The following is a 27,031-nucleotide window of genomic DNA, read 5'->3' on the forward strand; positions in this document are numbered from 1 at the left end:
ATGAGGGGAAACCATCCAAACGCTTTGAAAACAGCAAACTGTGACTTCTTATACGTAAGCAAGCGGCGCCCTCTAGCGGTCCAGACTGCATTTTCCATGATCCATTACGGCATTATAGAATTTAAAAGGGCGTTTTGTTCCTTTGGTAACTTTTTTTATTTTTAATTGATGTGGTTGACATTTCCGTGGAATTGCCTAATATAATATGTTTGCATTATATGAATTTGATGTTCTATTATATACAGTACCAACATGTCAAATGTGAATTTCACCAATCCATGTTTTCTTATTTTTCAACCACTTCAAACATTATTTTCACAATCCAGTAAATTTTTCATGGATAAAACCAAGTCCCACCCCACAACCCAAGTTAAACGGGTTGTGAACAATATTTTACATTGTGCAATGGGACCACATTCTTGCATTCACGTCTGCATTTGTGTACTTGTGTAGAGTATGTGCCTGTCCTTAGTTTAAGTGATTTAACTGTCTGTGCAGGTGTTGGGGACACCATCTGAAGAGACGTGGCCAGGTGTGCACTCACTCCCTCACTTCAAACCAGGTAAACTTCCTGTTCATTTGGTTGTCAGTATGTGTGCCGTCTTGTGTGTGTGTGTGTACTGTACTCCATTGACCGCAGGCGTGACGTGACACACGTCCCAACGCTGCAGCAGACGCGCTCAGGGAGCTCATTAAGTCACAGATTGAAGATGTCGCACCTGGCAACCAGAATCACTTGGCAGTCCGTGGAGTTTTCATCAGTTCAGGAGAGCTCTAAGTCGAAACGCAGTAACGACACATTGTGCCAGAATTGAGCTCGGGTCTTTTATGGCACTTTTCCACTGCACGTTACGGTTCGACTCGACCCGACTCTGCTCGCTTTACTTTTCTGAGCGTGCTTTTCCACTGCAGTTTAGTGCCGCCTCAACGTGGGTGGGATTATAGGCTGATCGTCATAGTTGCGCCGCCTCTACTGCCGTGACATCATCTTAAATGCGACACAGACGTTACTAACCATAAACAATAACACGACCGCTAGCTGTTAGCTACTAGCTCATTGTGCTGCATGGTAATTTTACACAAGTGTAACAGTTAAATTGGCCTGGTTGTTTTAGAAGCAAGCTTTCCAGTAGCTGATCAACTAAATAAAGTGAAGCTTTCAAGCAGAATATAGAGTTAATGTAACAAAACGTACCATCCTCCATCGTGGACTCCAACAACGCCGAGTCCAGGGCACTCTCCCTCCCATTGCTCGCCGGTCTATTGCCATAGATAGCGTCCATTTGGTCGAACCACTTCCACATCTGTTTGAACCACTCCAGCTGTTGTGGTACTTGATGGTTCTGTAGTCACTTAAGTTTTTTAACTTTTCCCTACACTGTTGGTAGGTCCGGTGGTAGCTGTGTGCGGCCAACAGCTGAGACACTTCCTGAAAGACTTTTTCGTTTCGTGTCATTTCGTTCGTCGCTAACGAGAGGAACGTCTGCACCTCGTTTATTGACCACGGCGTGGTTTTGCGCACAGACGCTAGCTAACTTTAAAACTAGCGGGTTGATGTCCCAGGTCGCAAATCCAGTGACGCTGGTAGTGATGATTCTCTCTGACCAATCAGTGATCTGCAGGGTTTTGACGTCACATTTAGTATCGGCTCAGCTCACTTGGAACCTCGACCGAGGTGGTACTAAAAAAAAGTACCAGGTACCAGGTACTATCCACAGTGGAAAACCCCTAAAAAGCGAGCAGAGTCGTACCGTGAAGTGGAAAAGCCCCATTAGACTCTGATCTTTGACAAAGGTGGGTTTATCTCAGCTGTACTCAACACAGAAAACCGAGTGAGACTATTTTATAACCTTTGAATCCATTTCTCTCAGTTTCAGTGTTGGTGTAGTTACTGTGTTTTGACAATGTAGGGCAATCTCCATTGTGTGATCTGTTATGTACTGCACATTTTGGCAAATGTAGTATGCTATACAGAGAAAGTGCAGACTAAATACATATGTTGCTCACAGTGTACATACAATATACTGCAAAATTAATAGTATCACATTATGCAATTCTGAACATAGAGCAAATGTTTTAACACAAATTGGATTAAAAATGCATAATGACTGTATTTTTGTCTGGGATAACTGGAAAACACTCCAATAAACCTGGGAGAAAATTTCAAACAACTGGTCAAAAATCACCTGGTACAGGACAGTAGATATATACAGCACACCTCACCTTTGAATATAATGATGAAAATTGACTGAACACAAGCTTTTTGCAATAGCATTTCATCTGGAAAGAGCATGTTTAATTGAAAATATAAACGTCTGTCTGGTGGATGAAAAAGTAGTGAAGAATCTTCCATTGAAAAGGATCGAGGGATCGGGATGTCATAGAGACTTTGAGATGGCCTTTTCTTACTTGCACTGCAAAAAAAATATTGGTAACACTTTTTATGAAGCCTGTATTTATAAGGGTATTCTTAACGCATTATAATGCATGCATAATGCTTTATAAGAAACCTTTTAATATGTTGTATTGTCTCTTAAATAATTGTTACAACAGTTATAATATGATATAATAGTTACCTATTTGTGGTTATAACTTTTTAGAGTATGATGCATTATAACACAGGATGAAACCTTTATTCATAATGCATTATAAGAGTATTCTTAACACATTATAATGCATGCATAATGCCTTATAAGAAACCTTATAATATGTTGCACTGCCTCACAAATAATTGTAACAACAGTTATAATATGATATAATAGTTACCTATTTGTGGTTATAACTTTTTAGAGTATGATGCATTATAACACACGATGAAACCTTTATTTATAATGCATTATAAGGGTATTCTTAATGCATTATAATGTATGCATAATGCCTTATAATAAACGTTCTTGTGACTTCTCAGAACGCAAATGAGTAAAAATCATAATTTACAGTGCCAATGCCTCGCCTTTAGTAGAACTGTTACTTTGTTTAATTTAATTTAAGCAAGTTTAAGCTGATAACTCTTTACATCTGAAATAATATTATGTGGTTTTGTTGATTTTATTAAATATTTTATTTTCTAAGTATTACAATAAAAAAATTTCAAAGCAAATGTGTCTTATAACCACTTCATAATATCTTATGGCTGTTTAAAAAGAAGACCTACTGTAGCGTTTATTACTTTATTAAAAGCAGACAAAGACCACTTATATATTAATGGTTAAGACCACATTATAAAGCCTTTTGTATGTTTACAAGAAGACATTGCATTTGTCATTGACTTAAAGCGGTTAAAGACCACTCATAAGTGGTAGGAAGATATTGTGCAGGTTTTGATCTTAAATAAACAATGTCAAGATATGAAATGTATAATACATTATAACAATGAGACCTACAATACATTATAACTTAAAATAAATGTGGATAAAATCTAGTGTTCATCGTGTGCTATAATGCATCATACTCTAAAAAGTTATAACCACAAATGGGTAACTGTTATATCATATTATAACTGTTGTTTCAATTATTTGTGAGACAATACAACATATTATAAGGTTTCTTATAAGGCATTATGCATGCATTATAATGTGTTAAGAATACTCTTATAATGCTTTATGAATAAAGGTTTCATCGTGTGTTATAATGCATCAACTCTAAAAAGTTATAACCACAAATAGGTAACTATTATATCATATTATAACTGTTGTTACAATTATTTGTGAGACAGTGCAACGTATTATAAGGTTTCTTATAAGGCATTATGCGTGCATTATAATGCGTTAAGAATACTCTTATAATGCATTATGAATAAAGGTTTCATCGTGTGCTATAATGCATCATACTCTAAAAAAGTTATAACCACAAATAGGTAACTGTTATATCATATTATAACTGTTGTTACAATTATTTGTGAGACAATACAACATATTATAAGGTTTCTTATAAGGCATTATGCATGCATTATAATGCGTTAAGAATACTCTTATAATGCTTTATGAATAAAGGTTTCATCCTGTGTTATAATGCATCAACTCTAAAAAGTTATAACCACAAATAGGTAACTATTATATCATATTATAACTGTTGTTACAATTATTTGTGAGACAGTGCAACGTATTATAAGGTTTCTTATAAGGCATTATGCGTGCATTATAATGCGTTAAGAATACTCTTATAATGCATTATGAATAAAGGTTTCATCGTGTGCTATAATGCATCATACTCTAAAAAGTTATAACCACAAATAGGTAACTGTTATATCATATTATAACTGTTGTTACAATTATTTGTGAGACAATACAACATATTATAAGGTTTCTTATAAGGCATTATGCATGCATTATAATGTGTTAAGAATACTCTTATAATGCATTATGAATAAAGGTTTCATAGAAAGTGTTACCAAATTATTTCCTTACTGAGCATTATTTGCCTTGTTTTCCAGTAAAAATATCCAAACATTCTTAAAACAAGACACATTTACTTGAGAAGCAAAAGAAGAAGATATTTTGTCTGGTTTGCAGAGAAATCTAACAATATTTGGTGGGGTTTATGCTTAAAACAACAACAACAACAACAACAAAATACTTCTATTTTTCTTACCCCAATGCCAAATTGGTTGTAGCTTCTTTTAAACATAATCCCCATGAAATTTGGTTCGATGTCTCTGAAAACAAGACTTCATATGTAAGATTGAATTATTTTTACTTGAAGTAAAATTTTACTTCTTATATTTTTATAAATAAGACAAAAATACTTATTTTTGCAGTGTGAGCCAGTAAGCAAACAAACACCCTGATATTGCATTAATATAAAGATGTATCATAAAAATGTGATACTGTACATTATAAGTACAATATAAATATTTGTAACTTATTCTTTTATTCATTGTTGTGGAGAACCCAAAGTCATTTTGACCAAATACAAGAATAATACAAGATTTTTTTGTATTTTTAAAAGTAAGCCTAGAAACAGTTTTTAACTTAATTAAAAAAATGACCTGAACATAACAAGATGGGTTGAAAATGCAGTGTGATGAGGTCATGTGACAACATTTAACTTACTATTGTTTGAAACTGGCATCGTTACATAATGCATACTGTTTCCATTTAAATATCAATCATACCATTTAAAAATAGAATAAGTGTACTAGTATGCAGGAAGCAGTATGCAGTGTTGAGTCGCACTCCACTGATGACATCATCACAGAGTGGATTATTTATGTAATACATTAACTAATGTTAACGTATTGAATGCAACTTTTACAAAATGTATTTGTATGTTGAAGGCAACTTATCCAAGTACAGTAAGTGGAAAAGTATCGTTGGGAATCTGGTGCAGGTCTCTTTTAATGCTTTGTAAAAATATTTATTCAGTTAGCACAAACAACTGGAAAAATCACGCCAATTCATTGATCAAAAAAGTGCAGTCAATAGGTGCTCTGTGTGTGCTGTGCAATGATGTGAACAGCTGTTTCATGTCGCAGCTGTTACTATATATTGTGTATATTAACATGACTGGAACACTGCATTGACCAATCAGCATCCAGGATCACAAATATCTGTTTTATAATCACTTATTTACATCTATATCATTTTAAAAGTCATACTGTAATCGCTTAACTTTGGAATTCCTGTATTTCTGTATTTCGGTGCGATCACATTTGTTGCAGAAGGCTCTAAGCTGTAGTTTAGTGTTTGAGCAGCAGAGGACAGTGTGCACTGCAGTTACATGGCCAGTCACTGCTACAGTTCAGATCACAGTCATCATGTGTTTGTCTATATGAGAGACTTCTCTGCCATGTCAAAATGCAGTTTCATAAAATATATTGTGTATAAACATGCTGTTTCTGAATAAACACAGGTTATGAAAGTATTGCTAGTGGAGCTGAAGGCTTGTTTATATACGGCAGATTTATTGGAAATGGTTAGTGTGTTTGTTTACATGTGTGTCTGTGTGTGTTCTGTGTGAGTGTGTGTTTGTTTACATGTGTGTCTGTGTGTGTTCTGTGTGAGTGTGTGTCTGTGTGTGTTCTGTGTGAGTGTGTGTTTGTTTACGTGTGTGTGTGTGTTTACGCGTGTGTTTGTTTACGTGTGTTTGTTTACGTGTGTGTGTGTGTGTTTGTTTACGTGTGTGTGTGTGTGTTCTGTGTGAGTGTGTGTTTGTGTGTGTGTGTGTGTGTGTGTTTACGCGTGTGTTTGTTTACGTGTGTTTGTTTACGTGTGTGTGTGTGTGTGTTTGTTTACATGTGTGTGTGTGTTTGTTTACGTGTGTGTCTGTGTGTGTTCTGTGTGAGTGTGTGTTTGTGTGTGTGTGTGTTTACGCGTGTGTTTGTTTACGTGTGTTTGTTTACGTGTGTGTGTGTGTGTTTGTTTACGTGTGTGTGTGTGTTTCTGTGTGAGTGTGTGTTTGTGTGTGTTATTTTACGTGTGTGTGTGTTTGTTTACGTGTGTGTGTTGTGTTTGTGTGTGTGTGTGTGTTGTGTGAGTGTCTGTGTGTGAGTGTCTGTGTGCGAGTGTTTGTGTGTGTGTGTGTGTGAGTGTTTGTGTGTGTGTGTGTGAGTCTGTGTGTGAGCGTCTGTGTGCGAGTGTTTGTGTGTGTGTGTGTGTGTGTGTGAGTGTGTTTGTTTACATGTGTGTGTGTGTTTGTGTGTATGTGAGTGTGTGTAAGAGTGTGAGTGTGTGTCTCTCTGTGTGTGTGTGTGTCTGTGTGTGTGTATGTGTGTTTGAGTGTGTGTTTGTTTACATGTGTGTCTGTGTGTGTGTGTGTGTGTTGTGTTTGTGTGAGTGTGTGTGAGTATGTGAGTGTGTGTTTGTTTACATGTGTGTCTGTGTGTGTGTTGTGTGTGTGTTGTGTTTGTGTGAGTGTGTGTGTGAGTATGTGAGTGTGATTGTGTGAGTGTGTAAGTGTGATTGTGTGTGAGTGTGTGAGTGTGTGAGTATGTGAGTGTGTGTGTGTGTGTGTGTGTGTGTGTTTCACACCTGAAGGCGCGGTCGATTGATGTGTATTGATCCAGTCAGCAGGAGATCAAACTAATGACAACATGCACAACAATGAGAAAGTGTTCAGAAAAACATACAAACGCTCCTTTGTTTCACAAAAAGAATCTGTCTTTCTTTTTTAGAAGATAATTTCTGATCATTTGTTTCTCTTTTCACCTCCACAGATCGTTTTACTGTTTACAGCCCCAAGAAACTGAGGCAAGCCTGGAATAAGTAAGTGACCCCAAATCATGTGTTTGTGTTTGTGTTTGGGTAGTTGACAAAAAACATGAACTTCTTTTAGGGTACAACAGGACTAAAGTCACATTTGATTGAATTTTCTCCCAAAATACTAAAAAGCAACATAAACCACCACAGGACTTTCCTAAACACCTGTTTGTCACTGCAAAATATTTTGCATTATTTTACATTTATTTTGAGACTAAATACTTATTTGTCATTTTCAGCTTCGTTCGAGGTGATTAAATCAAACGTTTTTTTAATAACTGTCCGATAAGCGAAAGGATTGCATTTGAGGTTAAAAAAAAATCCCCCCATAAAAAGTCATTTTTCAAAGAACAAATATTCCATATATTCTCTCAATATGATAAAACTGATCAAATTGATGATTAAACTGCATGTTAAATAATTATGAATGATCAAAATGTTGTTTTAAAATAGTTTTTGATTGATTATAACATCACACTTTAGCTTGTTGTGTTTTGTAGGTCAGTAGTCGTTTGTGTGTTTGTCAGCAGGACTGTGTATATGCGCGTGTGTGTGTGTGTGTGTGTGTGTGTGTGTGTGTGTGTGTGACTGTATCTGCTGCTGTGTTTAGCTGCATTTTAAAGGAATGTAAAACTCTGTCTCTCCGCACTGGAACATCATAGATGCGGTGTAATAACACTGAACATTCTCACTCCCAAGAGAAACAAACTGAGACGAGGAGTAAGAACAGAACTCTGTGTTCCAGACAATAGACTTTTAAACAGTGTTGAGAGAGTTTAATCCTCACATCAGTGATCGACTCTACAGGCATTTTAATGAAGCTGTGCTGGAGTGAGACGTGTTTATATTCTCACTGAGAGATCGTCAGACCTACAGATCAACACAACGCTTCATGAACTGATTCAGAGAGGAGACGAGACCTGAAGAAATACAGTTATTTACAGCTCAAGATAGAGACGGAACGAAGGAACAGATGAACAAGGAAAGGGAGGAAAACAAGCAAGAATGAATGAGCGAACGAATGAAGGAAAAAGGGAATGAAAATAGACAGAAGGTAAAGGGAAAGGAAGGAAATAAAGATGGAAAGAAGGAGGGAAAGATAATCAAGGAAGGAGGATGTAAGGAAATAAAAATGGATGGATGGAGAAAAGAAAGAAGAGAAGGAAGTAAATAAAGATGGAAGGAAGAAATGATTAAAAGAGGGAAAGAAGGAAATGAAGATGAACGGAAAGAACGAACACACAAATGAAGGACGCAAGGAAAGAGCGAATAAAGGAATGAGGAAAGAAAGGAAAGAAAGATGGATAAAGCTAATTAATAAATGAAGGAGGGAGGGAAGGAAATAAAGATGGAAGGAACAAAGGGAGTATGGAGTAAAGGGAGTGGGGAAGGAGGAAAATAAAATTGGAAGGAAAAAGGAACAAAAGAACGACAAAAGGAGGGATTGAAGGAAATGAAAATGGAAGGAAGGAACAAATGAATGAAGGCAAGGTTGGAAATGAAGATAGAATCAAGGAAGGAACGAGTAAAGAAAGGAGGGAAGAAAGGAATTAAAAATGAAAAACAAATTAATAAATGAAGGAAGGAAATAAAGATGAAAGAATGGGACAAATGAGAGAAAGAGGGAAGGAAAGAAAAAAGATGGAAGGAAGGAATAAAAGGAGGAGGGAAGGACAAAAATAAAGTTGGAAGGAAGAAAAGGAGGAGGAAAAAAGGAACAAATGAACGACAGAAGGAGGGATTGAAGGAAATGAAGATGGAAGGAAAGATGGAGGAGGTGAGGAAAGTTAGGAAGGAACCAACAAATGGCAGAAATATAGAAAGGAACAAACGAAGGAAGGTGGGAAGGAAGGAAGGAAGGAAGGAATGAACGAAGGAGGGATGGAAGGAAATAAAGATGTATGGAGTGAATGAAGGAATAAACACAGAGACAACGAGTAAGAAAGGAAGGAGGGAAATAAAGATGATAGAAAGACGAAGGAAGGAAATTAAGACTGGAAGGAAGGAAGGAAGGAAGAAAGCAGTCCAAGGCTAAGAAGGAAAGACAGAATGGAATATATCTGGATGAATGATGTTGAATGGGAGCACTGGATCTCTGAAGCAGGATTCTGATGTAACTGGCAGTAGCAGTGAGCTCAGCTTGGCACACATCAGCAGCACTGGCTCCACACACACACTGCAGTGCCAGTACCAGTGCCAGCGGCTCCCTCTATTTTCACCCGCTATTCTGACCTCGCCTCCACCCTGACCAGACTATAAATCCATGTACAACCTCACCATGTATCCCAAATAATAGTAGAGTTTCAAAGTGCACATCCAGGCTCGCTTTTTGGCCTAATATTGCCCGCAACCCTTTACACAGAGTGAATATGATGGAGCACTTTGTTGCGCTAAATTACCTGTTTAACCTCGTTTGACATGTTGACTCATGATGCCGTCCACTGATCTCCAAAACTAAGCTTGAGGAAGGTCATGCAACCTGTCTATGTTGGCATCTGTTTAGTTTGGCTTGCTTCTACCAAGAGATGAATGAATTTACCCCAAAATACTGAAGTTTGATTGGATGCAAGGCCTTTGATGTCAACTGAAAGGATGTGGGAAGCACTTTCTCCCTTTTAAAAGTGTATATGCAAATTCACTCCAAAGAACGATTTGTTTGAGCATTTGACATCAAGATCACCATTGGACATCACCCAAAACTGCTTTGAGTTATGCTAACTGCTAGTTTAGCGTAACTCATACTTCTACCGTCTAACAGTCAGCCAAAGCTGAGCGAAACCTGAACAGCTGTAGACATGTACAAAGACATCAGACAGACAGGTGTGCCAACAGACGTTACGGTGGGCAATGGTGGAAGAGTTTGTATTTGGGTTCGACAGGCAGGATGAGCTGTCGTGATCCTGTCTCAGCTCTCCATCTCCCTCTACTCCTATCCTCTCCGCCTGGATGTCTTGGCACTCCATCAGCCAATGAGGAAACAAATATTCGAGGGAGCAGGTGTGTGGAAAGTTAACGACTGCAGCTCGCCCTTCACTTTCATCTGCTGCCACAGACTCGATGATAGATGACAAAGAAGACCTTGGAAGTGATCTATGTGGCGAGAGGTCATCCTGCCTCTCTCTGTGTTCACTTTAATGCCAAGAGAAAAAGCTTTAAGCTTATGTCTCCAAACAAACCGTCATCCTTTCAATACTGCATGAAATGACCTAACAAGTGCAGCTTTCCTTCCTTTGCTGATGTTTTTCACATTAATACAGAAAGTTTGGGCACAACATATCAAAGGGTTCATGCCTGTTTTATAAAATAGCCAAAAGCCTTTTGTTTACATAACAGCCATCGATCATGATTTGCCAGTCAGGTGATATTACAGACTGATCTCATTGTGAAATCAGAAACAGTAGGTTGAGTTTTTTTTAGCTAAAATCGTTCTGTGCTTACCGAAATTCGAAACGCTGCCCCCAGTGGCCAAGGCAGTAAGAGTTGGTGGGCATATGGGCCACGTGTGAACTCAATTTTCTAGGTGTGAAGCCCAAAGTATCCTTCAGTTTGATGCGAATGCATAGCGTCTGCGTTCAGTCAAATGCTAGCCTTTCAAAGTATTCTTCATATGACTGTGCGTGCATACACATGCGGTTGGCTCATGCACGCTACGACTGCTATGAGATACTGGACTATTTCTTCAGACTCGAGTTCTACAAATGCAGGAATCTCCTGACCTCCTCACACGCATTCTTGACGTGCATATCCACTGTTGTTGTTTCTACATTCGTCTCCTGTTGTTTAGTGGCAATTACATCTTCAAGCTCTTCTTCATGAAAGCAACAGCTCAACTGCGAGTGTTACCGCCTTGTGGATCCTCTAATTATTAGAAATATTTCCAGGCGCATGTGCATGTGCGTTCAGAGTACGTGTGGTTGGAAAAATATGCCCGCAGGCTTTCAGTGCTCGAGCCTTTATTTGATGATGAAATTTGTGTCATGCATCCTGTACGCATACGTCTTGCATTCACGTCTGACTGAAGTATACTTTGAGCTTAATGTCCACAGGGGGGCGCCAAAAGCGAGTTGTGAAGCGAGTTGTTTTCAGCTGTACAGGATGTAATACAGTGAAAAGGAATGCATATTTTATAAACTGAACCCCCAAACCTAAACCTAACTATCAGTGGAGTAAAAATGTAACGTCCAAATCATGCTCGTCACTGATTATGCGCATGCGATCTCCCACGCTGCTGATGCAACTCGTTTTCGGTTCTGGGTGGTGTTACTGATAGTCAAAGTTCTGCCTTCATGAGATTAGGGAGAGTTTTGGGCCTTGTTTGTTTGGAATGTACTTTCAGGATCCAGGAGCATGTTGTGCTTTGTTAAATCACGTTGAGTGGATGAATGACGCTCCTGCACCTAGCCAAAGAGAGCCAGTGCTGCGGTCGTGTCGTGATGAAAACATCATGGGTGTCTGATTGGAGATTAAATGCTTTTCTCAGCTGCAGGTGTGTCAGGCGTGTCGTGTGCATTGCAGCGTGAATCCTGCAGGAGATATTGATCTCACACGCATATCACTCTTTTCCCGAGCATATCATCGACCTCTATACCGCTGACAGCAATAGCAGAGAGGAATGTTGAATGCCTAGTGCTCATATGACTTGAATATATGATTCTTTATTGTGACTCTTCCTGGCATGCTCTAACTCTCAAATCAGTTTTGATTTCCTGTTATATAATTGCTCTGTTCCGAAACCTAGTGAGCTGCCTACATAGGCAGTATTTTAAGGCATCATTGGTGTGTTGCCATATTGAAGGCTGTTCCAAAAGCATAATATACAAAAATAATAAGAATTGATTATTTACAATCTAGTGCTACTTGTGAGGTTCAATTTCACTTCAGATGCTCCCTCAGAAGGCAGCTGTCTATGTAGTCAGTAGACACAGAGGTTTTAAAACAGAGCCATTGTGTCTTTTCCTAGCATAGCTGGCAATTTATTTATTTATTTATTTATTTATTTATTGTTTTTATTTTTTCCCCAATTTGGAATGCCCAATTCCCAATGCTCTCTAAGTCCTCGTGGTGGCGTAGTGACTCGCCTCAATCCAGGTGGCAGAGGATGAATCTCAGTTGCCTCCATGTCTGAGACTGTCAATCCACGTATCTTATCACGTGGCTTGTTGAGCGTGTTACCACGGAGATGTAGCGCGTGTGGAGGCTTCACGCTATTCTCCGCGGAATCCACACACAACTCGCCACGTGCCCCACCGAGAGTGAGAACCACATTATAGCAACCATGAGGAGGTTACCCCATGTGACTCTACCCTCCCTAGCAACCGGGCCAATTTGGTTGCTTAGGAGACCTGGCTGGAGTCACTCGGCACACTCTGGATTCAAACTTGCGACTCCAGGGGTGGTAGTCAGCGTCAATACTCGCTGAGCTACCCATGCCCAAGATGTCAATTTTAAGGCTAATTCGTCATGGGTTGCCTCAGGAATTTCCTATAGGTTGTTAGAACTGGGAAACTCGTATTACAAATGAAATAAAGCCTGTGGTGTAAATTACTTGAAGACACTTTCATGTTGTGTTCTAGAACATAAATGACACACAATAATACTTTAATTGTGGATATTGAAGCCATTGTGTCTGCTAAAAATGCATGTTGCTAACCCATCTCTGAATAAGGACTACAAAAATCGTCCATTTCGTCAAGCATGTAGCTCACATGCTGATGGTAGTTGTAGTCCTTAATTAGCATTGTAATGGCAACATGCATTTTTAAAAAAACACAGTAGCTTCAAAATTAACATTTGAGGTATGATTGTGTGTTATTTATGTTCTAGAACAAAACTTGAAAGTCTCTTGAAATAATTTATACCACAGGCTTTATTTTACTCATATATCTAAAACCACCATTATAAAAACCCATAGGAAATTCCTGAGGAAACCCATGGCTCGAAAATACTAACTGTCTTCCATGTTTTTCAACCTGAACAGCTCTATAAACAGAAGTATGAAATGTTTTTTTTTTTCTTTTTTCTTTTCTCCCAATTTGGAATCCCCAATTCCCACTACTTAGCAGGTCCTCGTGGTGGCGCGGTTACTCACCTCAATCTGGGTGGCGGAGGACAAGTCTCAGTTGCCTCCGCTTCTGAGACCGTCAATCCGCGCATCTTATCACGTGACTCGCTGTGCATGACACCGCGGAGACTCACAGCATGTGGAGGCTCATGCTACTCTCCACGATCCACACACAACTCACCACACACCCCATTGAGAGCGAGAACCACTAATCGCGACCACGAGGAGGTTACCCCATGTGACTCTACCCTCCCTAGCAACCGGGCCAATTTGGTTGCTTAGGAGACCTGGCTGGAGTCACTCAGCACACCCTGGATTCAAACTCACGACTCCAGGGGTGGTAGTCAGCGTCAATACTCATTGAGCTACCCAGGCCCCCAGTATGATAAGTATTAAAGTTTTTGTAAAGTTGCTGAAGTGTAAGATCTGTCGATTAGCCCTCATTTGAACCAAAGGAAGAAACTTCAGGAGCTGCAAGAGTGAAACACAGTGGAGCAAAAGAGTGTGTGGGATCTTCAGCTGTATTCGCTCACTGCTCAACACAAACACAAGCCTATAGATTTGTCTGTCTAATTACACAGACACTCCCACACAAGCTCTTCTCAGAGCCGCTGGTGGAGCAGAACTCAGAGAACTTCATGGGTCTTTAATGTGCTGATGCTGTGGAGGACTAATTATCCCATCTGTTTTTTACGTTTGGTTTCTCCTAGAGGATAGAGAGAAGTAGAGGGTCTGAGAGTTCAGTACATGTTCAGCTTCAGGCCTCAAACATACACCAAGTACACAAATACAGATGTGTCTGAAATCACTAGTTCCAATCTGATTGGCTGGCTTTACGTGACTTACAGGGTGCGTTTCTTTTAATTATTTGTTTTTTATTAGGATTATCAATAAACCTGAAAGCAACAGCTTGGATATTGGATATTGGTATGTTGAACCTAACAAAATTGTATGGCTTAAAATAAATAATAGGGATTAGGAATGGGTCAAATATTGATTTTCCAATTATTCTTAAAGGTCTCTGGATTCTCGGAAACATTTAGGTACATTTGTATGAATAAAACTATTTTATTAAAACAAAATATAAATTTTATTCAATATTTCTTTATAAAGTTTGACCATTTTTTAATATTTCTTCTTGCTTTGAGCTAAAGTTGGACCTTTTATTGCAAGGATAGACTTTGTATATGTGAAAACTGTCCAGTAATCATTGGCTGACGCTTCGAAAGGCCAGCGGTATCGTGGGTCAAATTTGAAGTTGTTTGAACATTAGCACCGGCGGTAGCGCTAGCACTTCACTCCATAGAGCTTAAAGATTTCGCCAATACTGACATGAGTCATGAGGCCCTTCGACAGAACGGTGAGTGTCACACTATCGTTCCCATATTGTGATATGTGTCATGCATTATTTAGAGCATTATTTCCTAAAAACATTATCAGCCATCTGGCAAGGTACTCTGTTGAGTTCACTCTCATTTGGAGCGCACATTCATTTTGTTCTTTGCTTTAAAAAGCATTTGGCAAATGACTGCTTGCATGTGAGTGTGTAGCTTTGTGTGCATGGCCAGTGCAGAATCTAAGGTCACGTTTATCTGTTATCAGCTGTATGTTTATATGTGTGTTCTTCAGGTTGGGTTATGTGGATCACGCTGAAGAGTTGGCGTCCAGGTTTCTTCAATGCTTTCCAAAGAAGCGTCTCTCAGCGCAGGCAGCGCTCAACCACGAATACTTCAGTCACCTGCCGCCGAGACTCTGGGAGCATCCAGACAGTCAGTAAACCCGTCTGTCTCTCTTCACATTCTCTTAGGCTATATTTAGAGTGGCATACGACCATAATACAGTATGCACACTGAGTGCAGGGTGGAACTTTCAGTATGCATACTTTAAAATACCCAGATGACTTTCTACTTCAACTTCCATTTCCAGTGTGATGAATGAATGTGATTTTAAAATCCCTTTCTTGACTTCAAAGGGCCAAATATAAAGTACATTCAAATCATGAAGATATTCACAATGCTGCATAAAAACAGTTTATATGAGCAGTAAAATCATTGCAAATGTAAAGTGAATATTCTTTATCTCCCAGCCAATTATACTAGGCAGTTAGCATAAATTTAGTATTCCATTCTGAATATAACCTTCGTGTCTTTCTCAGTTTCCTCTTGACCCTTTCCTTCATTGTCAGTCTTTTCAGTTTCACTTTCAAAGTACTATATTGGCATGATTGTGTTGTTTGAAGTGGTTAAATACAATGGCATTATTGATTTTCATTATTCTGATTGGTATACATTCCAAGTTGCCGATACATTTTTTTAAATTACAGCCGCCGTGATAAACCGATCATGCAAGTAATTCAGGAACTCAGTTCTCAGCATGTTTTGAATGTAAAGACATACATGAAGAAAATGGCATTTAATTGCCCCAAACAAAATAAGTATTTTAATAAGGCTGTTGATTTAGCATGTAAGTTCAGTGCGATAAATTATATACAAAATAATGCATTAAAAATGTTTATGTCCCCGGACCATAATAAGGAAAATTCCTGCCATCGGAGGAATTCAAGCTTGAAGTAGCACCTGTTTTCAGCAGGGGGCAGTAAGCGAAACTCTTGCTGTATAGGCAACAAACCACACTCAGGCTTGCTTGACACTAGCGACAGCACAAGGTGAGGATGCGCTCTTGCGTACAAACACAGCTGGATGGAGCGCAGTTCCGAGACATAAAAAGCTCAGTTTATAATGCATCGTAACCAAAGTGAGAGTCCGTTTGATACATGTGTACATTGACTTGTCCTTAGAAAAGCCCTTATAATAAATCTATCTCAGACAGATTGACAAATTCAGTTGCAAAATGGATTGCTGTGGACTGTAGGCCAATGATAGGCTAATAATGTATTGCCTTCTAAAGCAACTCTTTGTAATGATAGTGTGCCACAATAATTTAATGCATTTTAATTGCATTAATTATTATATATATATTAAATATAACAGTTAGAAATTATTTAATCATTCTATATTGAATTATTGTTATTTGAGGGCTTTTCTCTGCAAATATTTACAGGTGCATCTCAATAAATTAGAATGTCGTGGAAAAGTTCATTTATTTCAGTAATTCAACTCAAATTGTGAAACTCGTGTATTAAATAAATTCAATGCACACAGACTGAAGTAGTTTAAGTCTTTGGTTCTTTTAATTGTGATGATTTTGGCTCACATTTAACAAAAACCCACCAATTCACTATCTCAACAAATTAGAATACATCATAAGACCAATAAAAAAACATTTTTAGTGAATTGTTGGCCTTCTGGAAAGTATGTTCATTTACTGTATATGTACTCAATACTTGGTAGGGGCTCCTTTTGCTTTAATTACGGCCTCAATTCGGCGTGGCATGGAGGTGATCAGTTTGTGGCACTGCTGAGGTGGTATGGAAGCCCAGGTTTCTTTGACAGTGGCCTTCAGCTCATCTGCATTTTTTGGTCTCTTGTTTCTCATTTTCCTCTTGACAATACCCCATAGATTCTCTTTTTTTTTGAGTTTGCTGGCCAGTCAAGCACACCAACACCATGGTCATTTAACCAACTTTTGGTGCTTTTGGCAGTGTGGGCAGGTGGCAAATCCTGCTGGAAAATGAAATCAGCATCTTTAAAAAGCTGGTCAGCAGAAGGAAGCATGAAGTGCTCCAAAAGTTCTTGGTAAATGGGTGCAGTGACTTTGGTTTTCAAAAAACACAATGGACCAACACCAGCAGATGACATTGCAACCCAAATCATCACAGACTGTGGAAACTTAACACTGGACTTCAAGCAACTTGGGCTATGAGCTTCTCCACCCTTCCTCCAGACTCTAGGACCTTGGTTTCCAAATGAAATACAAAACTTGCTCTCATCTGAAAAGAGGACTTTGGACCACTGGGCAACAGTCCAGTTCTTCTTCTCCTTAGCCCAGGTAAGACGCCTCTGGCATTGTCTGTGGTTCAGGAGTGGCTTAACAAGAGGAATACGACAACTGTAGCCAAATTCCTTGACACGTCTGTGTGTGGTGGCTCTTGATGCCTTGACCCCAGCCTCAGTCCATTCCTTGTGAAGTTCACCCAAATTCTTGAATCGATTTTGCTTGACAATCCTCATAAGGCTGCGGTTCTCTCGGTTGGTTGTGCATCTTTTTCTTCCACACTTTTTCCTTCCACTCAACTTTCTGTTAACATGCTTGGATACAGCACTCTGTGAACAGCCAGCTTCTTTGGCAATGAATGTCTGTGGCTTACCCTCCTTGTGAAGGGTGTCAATGATTGTCTTCTGGACAACTGTCAGATCAGCAGTCTTCCCCATGATTGTGTAGCCTAGTGAACCAAACTGAGAGACCATTTAGAAGGCTCAGGAAACCTTTGCAGGTGTTTTGAGTTGATTAGCTGATTGGCATGTCACCATATTCTAATTTTTTGAGATAGTGAATTGGTGGGTTTTTGTTAAATGTGAGCCAAAATCATCACAATTAAAAGAACCAAAGACTTAAACTACTTCAGTCTGTGTGCATTGAATTTATTTAATACACGAGTTTCACAATTTGAGTTGAATTACTGAAATAAATGAACTTTTCCACGACATTCTAATTTATTGAGATGCACCTGTATATACGCGATTAATGTGATTAATTAACTGGCATATCATGTAATTAATTAGATTAACATTTTTATTTATTGACAGCCCTAATTTTACAGAAAGTTCTGTTAATCAAAATCAGTAATTGTGATGACAATATCAATACATATTTAATTCAGTGTAATATAATTGGTAATTTTTATCATAATTGTGCAGGATTAGGCTGTTGTCAATTATGTGCCACTTTAAAATTTACTGGTGAATCCGCATACACATTCGGTGCTTTGCTAATCTTTGATGCGTTGACGCCCAGTCAGATTCTTTGAAACTCTCCATTTCTGATAAATGGCAACTCTTGTTCAAAATGAAGACCAATGGCATTTAGGAAACAATAGAGCTAGACAGTCTGGTTTTAGAAGTAAAAATCTCATTTATTTTCTCCATAGGTGAAATTATTATTAACAATAACTTCTAAACCTTTAACCTTTTCATGAGTTGTGTTTGTGTGTGTTTGTGTGTTTGTGTGTGTGTGTGTGTGTGTGTGTGTGTGTGTGTGTTTTGTGTGTGTGTTTGTGTGTGTGTGTGTGTGTGAGAGACAGAGAGAGACAAGCGCTAATGTAAACAGACTTGTGTGTGTGTTTGTGTGTGAGTTTGTGTTTGTGTGTGTTTGTGTTTGTGTGTGGTGCGTGCGTGTGTGCGTGCGTGTGTGCGTGCATGTGTGTGTGTGCGTGCGTGCGTGCATGCGTGCGTGCGTGTGTGTGTGCGTGTGTTTGTGTGTTTGTGTGTTTATGTTTGTGTGTGTGTGTGTGTGTGTGTGGTTGTGGTCGTGTGTGTGTGTGTGTGTTTGTGTTTGTGTGTGTTTTTGTTAGTGTGTGTGTTTGTGTGTGTGTGTGTGTGTGTGTGTGTGTGTGAGAGAGAGAGAGAGAGAGAGAGAGAGAGAGAGACAAGCGCTAATGTAAACAGACTTGGCTGCGTGCATTGGATAATCACGTTTGATCAACATGTTTTCACTGTGAGTATATGAGTTTTAAACTGTTATCGTAGTGCTTTTGTGATAGTCTGTTTCAGAAAACAAATGTATTATATGCCTGAAAATACTGTTTGAGTTACTGTTTGTGTGAATGAAAACTGCATCTGCACCTAATAAGTAGACGAAGCTGCGTGCATGGGAAGATCGTGTTTAGATATGATGGCTGTGTATATACACGCTGTGAACTGTTATCATGGTACTTTGGTGACAATTATGCTGTTTGTTACATAAGATAAACATATTATGTGCTTGAAAAGACTCTTTTAGTAGCTGTTTGTTTGATGAATGACAACCGCTACTAATGTAAACAAATGGCAGCACACATCGGATGAAGATGCGTTGGTACATTGGTGACGAGTTGGATGTATGTATATAAAATAAAGGTATTCTGTGGTTAAAAAGACTGTATGAGCGAATATAAATTACAGATGCTTGACCAGCACAGTGTGTCTGCGCGAAAGCCGTATTGGCTTTCAATCTGGCAGCTTGTAACGTAACTGGCTGTTGCAGAAACACATGTGACGCTACTCTGCGCGGCCCAGTTATTAACCGTCACATATGTGTGACGGTACGTATGGAAGGGTTAAAGACAGACCTACAGTGAGCTCAGAGGTTCGGATAAAGCCATCAGTCTGCGTTATTTCAACTACATTTAAAAAATCATGTTTAACATCAGAATTCCTCATGAAGAACAACACTTCCCATGATCCTGAAAAGAAAGATACACCAATCAGAGAATCACGGTCAACAAAGTGCATCAAAAGAGCTCTACAGCTCCGCCCACTCCCATGATGCACTGTGAATGACGCAACCGAGTCGACCTCTCTACACTTTCAAACTACTATTGTATTGTGCAATAACATTAAAATATATTGTTTTTATACTTTAAATCAATAGTTTTATATTTGTCCATAGATGTTTAATACAATCACATCATTCACAATGCTTCATGCGATTGGAGTTCATTCCCTCGTTAAAGATGTTAAGTAAGAGGTCTTGCATCTTTGTTTTTTTTGTCTGATTTTCAAATATTGTTTTTGCTTTTAATCAAGGTTTGTAATGTTGTGATTCACCTCAGAGCTGGTTGGTTTACAACTCATTTTTTGAAGAATTGTATAAAATCTCTATGGAAAAAATTAATAGGAAAAATACTTCCAGAACCAAAACGTCTGAAAAGTGGGCGGGCACTGATGCGCTCTATTCTAACGCCGTGTTTTCAACTCTCTGCCTTCTCCAGAAACACAAACCCATTACTGGTGATTCAGGTCAGCTGGGTTTGATTTTTAGAAGTCGCTCTACAGAGCCCAAGGCCTTTTGTTCATAATGTGACATGTACCCATAATCCCTGTGCTGGTTTTGCAAGAGACCCCCCACAGAGACCGCTGACAGCCGCCGAGGCGAGCTAATCATCTTTAGCATACAAAGCTAGGTCTCCATTAGCGACGGCTTGACTAGCAAAACAGTGCCGCAGTATTCAAGAATCTCAAATCAGTGTTTCTTGGATTACAGGAGCCAGAAGATGTGCACCGATTACGACTCCACATTTAGTCGTACACCATCTTCGCTTGCAGCAAACACGATAAATGAAACGAAAAAGGGTGTGTTAGTGACAGACAAGCGTCAGGCTTGTGATTTCAATATATGAGAATGAGGCTTTTAATTTGCTAGATTAGGTGTCAGGGCTGAATTAATCCTGTTATCAGCTCACAGCAGGCTGTTTGCTGGAGGGAGGAGGAACAGGGCATCAGGCGGGGTTCAGTGATGGAGGCGGAGCTTTGACACTCGGGAACACGCGCAGAGCGCCACCCCGCTTTTAAAGCAGAAGAATGAAGGGAAAATTAATTCTGTTGTTTCATTTAAGCTCGAGTTAAATCACAAAAGAGACAGTCTGGTGATGGGGGAGGGCAGACGAGATGCGTAATTAACATTTCTGCCCAGTCTTTGATTAAAAGAGCAAAGAGCAGTAGCTGCATTTTATGACATTTCTTAAATGAAGTTGCAAAACACTTAATGTCAAGAATTCTTTATTAAATATTGACATACAGTACTGAACTGGCTGCAGAACTTGGCTACATACAGCAGCTTTATTACATAATATATTTGCTTTACTCAGCAAATACTGATATATGAGATTAATAGATATACAAATATACAATTCAAAGACATTATATTATTGTGGCAGATGCATAGCATTGAATATATAGATATATATCAATCAATATACTATATATATAATGTATGTATGTACAGATGAAGTCAGACATTTACAGACACTTAGGTTGAAGTCATTAAAAGTCATTTTTAACCACTCCACAGATTTAATATTAGCAAACTATAGTTTTGGCAAGTTGTTTAGGACATCTACTTTGTGCATGACATGAGTAATTTTTCCAACAATTGTTTACAGACAGATTGTTTCACTTTTAATTGACTATATCACAATTCCAGTGGGTCAGAAGTTTACATACACTAAGTTAACTGTGCCTTTAAGCAGCTTGGAAAATTCCAGCAAATGATGTCAAGCCTTTAGACAATTAGCTTCTGATAGGAGGTGTACTGAATTGGAGGTGTACCTGTGGATGTATTTTAAAACCTACCTTCAAACTCAGTGCCTCTTTGCTTGACATCATGGGAAAATCCAAAGAAATCAGCAAGTCTGGTTCATCCTTGGGAGCAATTTCCAACACCTGAAGGTACCACGTTCATCTGTACAAACAATAGTACGCAAGTATAAACACCATGGGAACACGCAGCCATCATACCGCTCAGGAAGCAGACGCATTCTGTCTCCTAAAGATGAACGTTGTTTGGTGCGAAAAGTGCAAATCAATCCCAGAACAACAGCAAAGGACCTTGTGAAGATGCTGGAGGAATCAGGTAGACAAGTATCTATATCCACAGTAAAACGAGCCCTATATCGACATAACCTGAAAGGCTGCTCAGCAAGGAAGAAGCCACTGCTCCAAAACCAGCATAAAAAAGCCAGACTACAGTTTGCAAGTGCACATGGGGACAAAGATCTTACTTTTTAGAGAAATGTCCTCTGGTCTGATGAAAAAAAATGGAACTGTTCGGCCATAATGACCACCGTTATGTTTGGAGGAAAAAGGGTGAGGCTTGCAAGCCGAAGAACACCATCCCAACCGTGAAGCATAGGGGTGGCAGCATCATGTTGTGGATAAAATTCCAGCAATGGAACAAACTACCCATATTGTTTGACCCAAGTTAAGCAATTTAAAGGCAATGCTACCAAATACTAACAAAGTGTATGTAAACTTCTGACCCACTGGGAATGTGATGAAAGAAATAAAAGCTGAAATAAATCATTCTCTCTACTATTATTCTGACATTTCACATTCTTCAAATAAAGTAGTGATCCTAACTGACCTAAGACTGGGAATGTTTTCTACGATTAAATGTCAGGAATTGTTAAGAGTTTAAATGTATTTGACTGATGTGTATGTGATACCGGTAATGATATTTTGCCACTTACGTACTCACCTTATTTTGTCATCAGATCACTGTTGTGCTTACGAATTATGCTTTAAAAATGTACAAAGAGGTACAAAAACTATTTTATTTTTCTAACAATTAATAACTTCCAAATATGATTACACAACAATTGATAAACTTTAAACAACATAATACATTTATGTCACCATCTGCTTTTTCATATTGACGTTTTCATGCTTGTGACCGAAATGCTGATCAATAATTGGCCATTAAATATATATTAACTATATGTAAATATTAAATATAAATATATATTTACCAATATAAATACCAACCATTGGTGCATCTCTAATTGTTTGCATTGTCTTTTCCCACAAAAACCCACTATTCATGTTTACGGTTGTTATAGATGGATATTGTTTCTCCACAGTGTCTTCTATTTTCACCGTTCCCTCCGTAAAGTTACAGCCGGAATCTGGCGACAGCATCCAGGTGTGCAGTAAGAGCAACAGTCACGGCAAAACAACAGCAATCAGCAAACACTGACCCGATGAACCGCACGCCACCAGTGAAACAGGTACACACTGCTCAAATACACAATACTCAGTGTTAACTACTTAAATTCAGTGTGTTATTCCTTATTGCAAACTCTGCAGTATATTCTGTATACCACTATTTCTTACTGTGTACTACTGCTGTTTATACTATAACAGTATGTGGAACAGTATGAAGTATATGATTAACATTTCTAGTAGTAGTATGCTACATTGTCACGTAACCTGACTTTGTTACATGTCTATTTTATTATTTTAATCATTATTTTTTGTGTAAAAATGTCAGTCTTATCCAGAAAAAGTCTTGAAAGAGATTGTAGAAAAATCATTGTAGATACTGATAGTTCATTCATCTTACTTAAAACAAAAGATGAGCGTATTGTGTAATGGGATATGATTAAGCAGTTGGCGTTTCATGCATATGGAAAATGTCTATACTCTGCATAGTTTAAAAACTGTGTAAAAGGGGGGCCTGGGTATCTCAGCGAGTACTGACGCCGACTACCACACCTGGAGTCGTGAGTTTGAATCCAGGGTGTGCTGAGTGACTCCAGCCAGGTCTCCTAAGCAACCAAATTGGCCTGGTTGCTAGGGAGGGTAGAGTCACATGGGGTAACCTCCTCGTGGTCGCTATAATGTGGTTCTCGCTCTCGGTGGGGCGTGTGGTGAGTTGTGTGTGGATGCCATGGAGAATAGCGTGAAGCCTCCACACGTGCTACGTCTCCGCGGTAACGTGCTCAACAAGCCACATGATAAGATGCGTGGATTGACGGTCTCAGACGCGGAGGCAACTGAGATTCGTCCTCCGCCACCCGGATTGAGGCGAGTCACTAACACCACCACGAGGACTTAGAGCGCATTGGGAATTGGGCATTCCAAATTGGGGAGAAAAAGGGGAGAAATTCAAAAAATTTAATAAATAAAAACCACGTAAAAGTGCTGGGGAAGCAAAACTGTAGTTGCAAACAAAGCTACCATAGCTAGACTGCAATGCATGTAAATAACACTAAATTGCTTACTATATTGAACTATATTGAAGCTTTTTAGGTGATTTATCTTGAACTGATAAATGCAACTAATAAAACTAGAAAACACACTAATTCATAACTTAGTTGAAAACTTATTCAGTATGTTCACATGCACTCTAAAACTTGGATTTCAGTTGGACTAAATCAATAATTTGTCTTTTTTTTCCTTTTCTTTTTTTAAGATATCATGTAAATGCTTTAGTCTGACTGAAATCGTCTGAATAATCCAATTTTTGCAAAGTTGGACTAACAGATCTAGATAATGCGATTATAGCTCTGCTTCGTCCAGCATGCATACACGTTAATCAGAATTGTGTGTGCGTGCTGTGAAAGACAGAGGTGACGCTCAACATATATTTAACACTTTCTAAGCCACAATCCTTCCTTCAGATATTCGAGTACGCATTTTAGCATGTATACATGGACAGACAGATAAGGTTGCTGCTCGATTACTCAAAAACTCACTATAGCTCAATTATAACAGCGCATGTAAACATACAGTACATTTTACAATAAAAGATGCTGAGCACGGACTCAGATTAATTGGTGAAACATTGTTTTGAACCAGTTAATTGGCTGAACGACCCAATTCACGACAAAGAATTAGACTTCCTAGAAGTACACAGCATTTCTGAGGACATTTTAAAAGAGCATATGATTATTACAGATTATCACGACATAGTATCTTGGCGGACTAGATCTGCTGCACATTTAGACATGCATACAGTCCCCCAACAAAACAGGAAAGCTGCACAAATATAACAAAATCAATGCAGATCTACTGCCATGACTTTTGTACTTCTGCTGCTTCGAAGAGGTAGGTATGTGTGCTAGTGCCAGATTTGGCTTAAGCTTGTGATGCCCCTGACTGCTTGTCTGCTTGATTGACACTCCTCGAATCGTGAACTGCTTGTTTGCATTCACTAAAAAGGGAGCAAGAGTGCATCCCATAACTGTCTATGCAGCTAAGTGATGCAAAAAAAGAATTGATAAAAAAAAATCTCGGTATTACTTAAAATTTCACAACTTAGTCCCGCTGTCCACATATGTGGACATACATTTTTAGGAAAACTATTTGCTCTAGAATTTATTTATTTTTTGCTTGTTTATTAGGTGCTGCTAGTTACAAATAATAAGGGGAATGGAAAATGCACACAGCAGTCATGCAGGGGTCTCAGGAGGATAGTTTAGCAGATTAAAAAATCTGTTTGGCACCCCAGTAATCTATGTCAATCCGCTACAAGTTTACCTAGTTAAAAAGCAGACCTTACCGTGCAAGCTGATAGAAGAAAACCCCAGCAATCTCCTGAGCAAAACTGAGCAATTTAAATGCTAGACAAAGAGAAGAAAACTCAAGTTGATTGGCTAACAGATGACAAGTTCAAAGAACCTATCAGCTTACATCATGTGAGCCGATTCGCTTAACACATCACATGTGAGCTAGCCAATTGGCTAACAGATGACAAGTTCAAAGAACCTATCAGCTTACGCCATATAAGAGTTGCATGCCTTAACTTAGGATATTTCGTCCAGCTGTGGCGCTGCATGCACAATACAATGTAATATAAAAAACAGCAAAAGTAGCTTGTTACTGGGAAAGCTACACTATTTTAAAAACAGCTAAAATTACGGTCACGTTTCTTAAAAAGTAGTTAAGTTAGGTAAGTTAGTCATTGCTTTAATTTGTTCCTCCTCAACCCCTCTGCGTACTGCAAAAAAATAGTGCAAGTAGTATAGCAGTATGCCATTCTGAGCATACTATACACTCTGATAATATAGGGTGATGCAGGGTAATAAAGGCTGTTTTCATCATGGTCAGAAAGAGCCTCTATTTGCATTTAATTTGCGGTGTGGATGAGCGCATCTCTCTGTGGGTGAATAAAGCTCATAATGGCTGTAATGCATCGTCGCAGTGAAAGAGGCCCCAGTCGCAGGATTTCTTCAGGGATTAGCTGCCAAATTACAGGCAGGTGCTCGAGGAGATTTGCGTCGGTGCCTTGAGGGAGGGGTCGCAGACCTCTGAACCCATTTGCATTACAGCCAGGAACACACTGCTGATGTGCACAAACAGAGAATAGTAAGTAATAACAAGGAAACTCATCGGTGTAATTTCGAAGTCTGTACACATGGCAGCTGGACGAGATCTGTGCAGATATTGAGACAGGTCAGTGGTTAATTGCAGTGGTTGATGTGAATAAAGTCTTTCATAAAGTTTTCTATTAGGGCTCAGCAATATTTTGAATATTCACTGTATATTTGCGATGATTTTGCTAGCAATATACTGTATGAAATTAAGCAATATCGTGAATGTCACAATGATTTTAATGTGCTTTCTCACAGAGCGAGTCACTAGAGAAATTGCACGATTCTTCACGATCAAGTATACAGTTATAGCGTTTGTTTTCAATGTTTTAATAGAGTCTCTGATTTAAACTACAGTAGCAAAAATGCCGTTAAAGTTGGTAAATTTCGATGAGCACATTTACATGCATGAGCTTACACAGATTATGCTTAATGAGCCGACAACACGTAAGGTCATGTAAATGAATTTTTCCCCCAAAATGAAAATTCTCATCATTTACTCACCCTCATGCCATCCCAGATCTGTAGGACTTTCTTTCTTCTGCAGAACACAAATGAAGATTTATAGAAGAATATCTCAGCTCTGTAGGTACCTTCCATCTTTATTTCCTTCCCTCTCTCTTTCCTTCATTTGTTCTTTTCCTCCATCTTTATTTCCTTCCCTCTCTCTTTCCTTCATATGTTCTTTTCTTCCATCTTTATTTCCTTCCCTCTCTCTTTCCTTCATTTGTTCTTTTCCTCCATCTTTATTTCCTTCTATCCTTCCCTCCTCCTTTATTTGTTCCTTCCCTCTTAGTTTGTTCCATCCATCTATCTTTATTTCCTTCAATCCCTCCTTCTGTGATTCGTTTGTTCCTTTTTTCCTTCCATCTTCCTCTTCCCTTTTATTTCTTCTTTCCTTCATACCATCTTTAATTCCTTAATTCATTCATTCCTTCCTTGATCTTCATTTCTTGTCTTGCTTCCTTCGTTTGTTCTTTCCTTCCATCTTTATTTCCTTTCTTCCCTCCTTCCTTCTTGTACTCT

General features: G+C 38.8%; 1 protein-coding gene across 2 annotated transcripts in view; it reads left to right on the forward strand.

Moving 5' to 3' along the window:
* LOC127453144 (cyclin-dependent kinase 14) overlaps window positions 1-27,031 on the forward strand; it is a 217,384-nt gene that overhangs the window by 148,010 nt on the left and 42,343 nt on the right. For both annotated transcript variants that reach the window (XM_051719328.1, XM_051719329.1), the window contains 4 exons: window positions 499-562; window positions 7,154-7,202; window positions 14,887-15,026; window positions 22,772-22,918. In XM_051719328.1, coding sequence (XP_051575288.1) covers window positions 499-562; window positions 7,154-7,202; window positions 14,887-15,026; window positions 22,772-22,887 — 369 coding nt within the window. In that variant the 3' untranslated portion in view covers window positions 22,888-22,918. The remainder of the gene's footprint in view (window positions 1-498; window positions 563-7,153; window positions 7,203-14,886; window positions 15,027-22,771; window positions 22,919-27,031) is intronic.

Source organism: Myxocyprinus asiaticus, chromosome 15, assembly GCF_019703515.2.
Source record: "Myxocyprinus asiaticus isolate MX2 ecotype Aquarium Trade chromosome 15, UBuf_Myxa_2, whole genome shotgun sequence".
Lineage (NCBI taxonomy): Eukaryota > Metazoa > Chordata > Actinopteri > Cypriniformes > Catostomidae > Myxocyprinus > Myxocyprinus asiaticus.